The 5,855-nt window shown below is 34.4% G+C and overlaps 1 protein-coding gene across 1 annotated transcript; it reads right to left on the minus strand.

The window, feature by feature from the left end:
- Window positions 1-3,212: 3,212 nt before the first annotated feature.
- LOC106475191 (zinc finger protein 345-like) lies at window positions 3,213-5,846 on the minus strand (the record flags this gene model as incomplete). The annotated part of the gene is made up of 2 exons (XM_022379371.1): window positions 3,213-5,437; window positions 5,606-5,846. Coding segments are annotated over 2 exons (1,275 nt in total), but the record flags the coding sequence as incomplete, so codon positions are not given.
- Between the last annotated feature and the right edge of the window lie 9 nt (window positions 5,847-5,855).

The following is a 5,855-nucleotide window of genomic DNA, read 5'->3' on the forward strand; positions in this document are numbered from 1 at the left end:
ACTTCAGCGATACAACTCCTTTCTTAATTAAAACTAGTTTATTTTTCCTCGATACAACTTTGTAATACACAGAATTTCCAATAGATATGTTAAACTTAACTACTTTTATAACATACGCTATAAATCACAGTGATTCACACACTTTACTTACGGTGCCTAGCCTACTGTTCGGTTGACTCAATTATCTGCATCTCCGATGTATCTCCTCGATCTATCTGCATATCTATATCGCTGGCTTTTTTGCCAGGCTTATATACTAAAAAAGAGGGCGCCTGGTAAACACTCGGACATTCGTGGGGTTCCTCGATAATTCATGATCCTTCGAGAAACTCCAGCGTGCATGCTCTCAGTGTCGCTTCACTTCTGCTGTCATAACACTGTCCCTTCCTTAGTATTGTATGTCCCGAACAATAGCCACTTACATTAAACCAATAGATAACTAACAATAACTTGATTACGTACAGCATTTACAAACACAAAATTCAACAAAGTCTCTTAATTTTACAGGATGTATCTTCTTCCGTACTGGTATCTGTCTCATTGGCTTTTGCTTCACGTAGGGTTTATCTGCTCCATCAGGAAATGTCCCATTATCGGTAGCAGTCACGTCAGTAACGGCTTCACTGTTCCAGGAACAACTAAACAAATGACGCTGCTGAAGATGTGTCACCTGAAAAAGCCACTGTCGAAGAAGAAATTCTACCCGGTTTTGAGAAGGGAAACAGTGAAGCCCTTGATGAAGTTACTACCACTGATGTGACTGCTACAAATAATAAGACATTTCCTGATGGAGCAGATAAACCCCACGTGAAGCATAAGCCAATGAGATGGAGACCAGTACAGAATAAGATACGTCCTGTAAAATTGAGACTTTGTTGTGTTTTAAATTTGTGTTTGTAAATTCTGTACATTTAATTAAGTTATTGTTAATTATCTATTGGTTAAATGTAAATGGCTATTGTTTGGGACAAACGATACTAAGGAAGGGACAGTGTTACGACAGCGGAAGTCATGTGACACTGGGAGCATGTGCACTGGAGTTTCTCGAAGGATCATGAATTTGCCCGGCAACTCTAGTCCAATCGAGATGCCCTCTTTTTTAATATATAAGCCTGGCGAGAAAACCAGCAGGATTGGAGAGATAGAAAATTGAGTCAAACGAACAGTAGGCACCGTAAGTAAAGTGTGTGAATCACTGTGATTTATAGCATGTGTTATAAAGGTTGTTAAGTAAAGCGACGAGAAAACGTATTAACTGTGTAAATTCTGCGTATTACAAAGTTTGTATCGTGGAAGAATAAATTGGGTTAACCAGAAGAACTTGTATTGCTGAAGTTTCTCGGCAAGAATTTATACAGGAAATTAACAAACAAGCAGATATGCAACAATATCATAATGAAAGTAAAAAAGTATTATATGAAAATGAAGTTATTTAAGAAATAGAAACAGCTTACAAAGGACAATTGAAAACTTATTTAATAAATAATGTTAATAATTATACTCATGAATTTTTGTTTAATATAAAAACATTGTTCTTCCTAAAATTGATGAGTTTAGAAAATAGAAAGCTGAGTTCTTACTTTTTACCCTGGATTGAACTCAAAAAAGTATTTGATGAAACTGAAAGGAGATTATCTCCGCACTTACAGTTTGTTATCCTCACATGAACCTACCAGATCTATGTGTACTTTACATGGACCAAATTGAATACAGCTGTGGTATAACACATTACACATGTTTATAAAGATATCCTTAAAACTAACAAATAGAATATTTAAACTATAACGAGTAATATCCTTCCCTGTAGCATTAAATACTTCATTGGCTTTATCCATTGAGAGCAAAAAAACCTACACAGCTGTTTCTAACAATCAACACACTTACCTAGAACTAACAGAAGAGGATATATTAATGTGTATAGAGGAACCCATTAGAGTTTGATACCCTGTTTCTGGAATTTATTCAGTTCCCATTCTAATTTATAACTAAGCAATTTTTGCAGATATAAAAAGTAAAATATCGAATCGTGAGAGAAAAGAGTAAGTATCCCTAAACCATTTAATTCTTTAATACGAGAACCAGATGGACATGGTTGTTTAACCTGAGAAATGAACTGACCTTATCAGTAGTTTACCTGAAATCTGATGTACCCCAATTTGATTATCGGACTAAATCGATCCTGTCAAGATAAAGGGGATATCTAAAATTAGACAGAAAGTGCTCAGCACATGGACAAGGGATACTCTTACCTTCCATTTTCAAAAGTAAAATTAAGTACACAATGGCACAAGTAAATCTAAAATTACCTGAGTGGCAAAAACAATTAACAGAAGAATTACAATTATTCAGAGGAGTAGAAGCAGTTTCAGAAATTAAAGCACTGAGGGGTATTCTAGAACAAACTCCATATTAGCCCCCTAAATGTTCAGGGTTAACTATTAAAGAACTTCAACAGCAAGTACAGAACTTAAGAGCTACAACAGGGAATCACAAAGTATATAAATGGAAGCTGTAAAATACCTTGTTAATAACACTGCTATATAACAGTAAGCATACTGTTACATAGAGCTTTAAATAAACTAGCATTTATCAAGACGCTCAAGTTAAATGGATTCATAAGTTCCAGACAGAAAAAAGAAATCAGAAAAATGTCATACTCTGAGGCTATGGATGTAAGCAAACTGAATGACTGAGAGTCTTCAAATTTAAATTATGATATAGACAGATTATGTAGCTTCATGCCAAAATTGCATAAACCAATAGGAATCTTAGAGATTAGTAAATTATAAAAGAATAATTAGAGAATTATAAAATTAACAGGGTTAGCTTAAGTACTGGTAAGAATAAATGACAAGAACAATCTACACGAGCAGAAAAGCAGTATTCAAAATAAAGATGAAGATCAAACTCATGAACTGTGAATTGTCATTAACTAGTTGTGTTTGCAAACCAACATCAAACAACTCAGCATCAAACACAAACATTTAGGGCAGTGACAAAGGAAATTTAAACCGATAGTGTTATGACAAGGTTCAGTTGGCATTAACATTAGATAATTGAGTAAACTGTATGTGTTACAACTTGCAGACTTCCCAAAGAAAGATCAGCGATGGTGGAAATTAAAGGTTTCAAGGTAGCAGACATATACATGATTAAGTTGTTAGTTGTGAAAAACTGCTATAAGGAATGGATTCATAATTAAAGCTTCTGAGCACCTTTCCCAAAAAGTTTATTGAATAAAGACAACAGTAAGTACGTACATCGGTGCATCTCCTGTCTGCACAACATTGACTGGGACACAAAATATCCACCCTTGCCACCCGGATCACAGGACTACCCTGTATAAATGTCAAGACATTCGGATACCCAACTTACCGTAGACTTCCTGCATCCAATACCAGCAGCATACACCATGAATACCACATAGAGCCCAAAGAACAGTGGGAGGTGTGCACAATCTAAAATTGGATCACAGGACTACCCTGTATAAATGTCAAGACATTCGGATACCCAACTTACCGTAGACTTCCTGCATCCAATGCCAGCAGCATACACCATGAATACCACATAGAGCCCAAAGAACAGTGGGAGGTGTGCACAATCTAAAATTGGATGCTTTCTCAGAAAATTTTGAAGAAAATAACAAAGCTTAAGGAATGATTTTGGAAGATAATGAAAAAATTAATATAAACTTAACAATAAAGATATTGTTCTCTTCCACAAACTGAACATTGTAAGGTTTCTCACCAGTATGTTTTCTTTTGTGTGTTTTCAATTAATTGTTTGGTCCCAGTTATTTTCCACAAACTGAATAATTGTAAGGTTTCTCGCCAGCATGTTTTCTTTGATGTCTTTTCAATTAATTGTTTGTTTTCAGTTGTTTTCCACAAACTATAAAATGTATAAGATTGTTAAAGCAATTGATAGGGTTGATGTATCATCTTTTCTTTCTATTTAATGATAAGACTAGGAAACACGAATATAAATTTCATCAGAGTAATCTTCAACTAAAAGGTGGTTGGACTTCGGAAAATGTTACCTTCAAATGTGGTGGATGCTGTTAATTTGAAGGAGATTAAGGGAAAGCTTGCTAAATATTTTAATCAGTTTTTAATATTTCAGGGTATAGTTAAATTTTGTGATTAAAACAACTTTTAATGTTAAACAGTATGTTACAAAGCTAAACAATAGGCTACCTGTGCTGTGCCAACAACTGGTATCAAAACGAGAGCTTACATAAATGTAAGGTTTCTCCCAGCTGTGTATTCTCTGAGGCATTTTTAAGCTATAGTTACATACAAATTGTTTTCCACAAACTGTAAAGTTTCTACCCCACATGCAATCTTTATTTTTTTTTTAAATTAACTAAATTTAAATTAACTACTTTTTTTTACAAATTTGTTTCACTTAATTGACCCGAGCGTGTGTGCTATTTGATGTTTTTGTAAATTATAGACTGATACAAACTGTTCTGTACACAACATGCAACTGTAAGGTTTCTCTCTAGTGTGTGTTATTTGATGTATTTTTAATTCACTGTTTGCTCCAAATTCTTTTCCACAACTGAAAAGTTTCTCTCCAGTGTGTCTGCTTTGATGTATTTTTAAGGTACTATTTTTACAAAAGTTTTTTCCACACACTGTACAACTGTAAGGTTTCTCCCCAGTGTGTCTTCTTTGATGTCTTTTTAAGTCAGTCTTTGTTCCAAACTGTTTTCCACAATCTGCACAATGGTAAGGTTTCTCCCCAGTGTGTCTTCTTTGATGTATTTTTAATTCACTGTTTGTTACAAACTGTTTTTCACAAACTGCACAACTGTGAGGTTTCTCCCCAGTGTGTATTCTATGATGTTTTTTTAAGTTACAGCTTGATATGAATTGTTTAGCACACACTATACACCTATAAGGTTTCTCACCAGTATGAGTTCTTTGATGCACTTTTAATTCACCATTTGTTCTAAAGTGTTTTCCACAAGTTACACAACTGTAAGATTTCTCCCCAGTGTGTATACTTTGATGTGTTTTTAAGGCAATATTTGTACGAAACTGTTTTCCACACACTGTACAACTGTAAGGTTTCTCCCCAGTGTGTATTCTTTGATGTGTTTTTAAGTAATTGTTTGTCCCAAAGTTTTTTCCACACACTGTACAACTGTAAGGTTTCTCTCCAGTATGTATTCTTTCATGTATTTTTAAGTCAGTCTTTGTTCCAAACTGTTTTCCACATACTGTACAACTGTACGGATTCTCCCCAGTGTGTATTCTTTCATGTCTTTTTAAGGCACTATTTGTACGAAAGTATTTTCCACACACTGTACAACAGTAAGGTTTCTCACCCGTATGAATTCTTTGATGTGTTTTAAATTCACCATTTGTTCTAAAGTGTTTTCCACAAACTCCACAACTGTAAGATTTCTCCGCAGTGTGTATTCTTTGATGTGATTTTAATCTATTACTTGTACCAAAGTATTTTCCACATACTGTACAATTGTACGGTTTTTCCCCAGTGTGTATTCTTTGATGTATTTTTAAATTACTTTTTGTACCAAACTGTTTTCCACACACTGTACAACTGTAAGGTTTCTCCCCAGTGTGTCTTCTATGATGTATTTTTAAGTGACTATTTCTATCAAACTGTTTTCCACAAACTGTACACTGATATGGTTTCACTCCAGAGTGTATCCTCTTTTGTTGTTTTAGGTTATCAAATGGTTTTCCACAACTGTATAATGTATCATCACTATGATGTATATTAAATGCAGGTGTTAGGTTATTTCTACTTAACTTTGTTTCTCCAATAATATTGTTGTTTGGGGATTTTACGTCTTCTGTAAAGTGATCTTCTTGTTTTATAAC

Source organism: Limulus polyphemus, unplaced genomic scaffold, assembly GCF_000517525.1.
Source record: "Limulus polyphemus unplaced genomic scaffold, Limulus_polyphemus-2.1.2 Scaffold8201, whole genome shotgun sequence".
Taxonomy (NCBI): domain Eukaryota; kingdom Metazoa; phylum Arthropoda; class Merostomata; order Xiphosura; family Limulidae; genus Limulus; species Limulus polyphemus.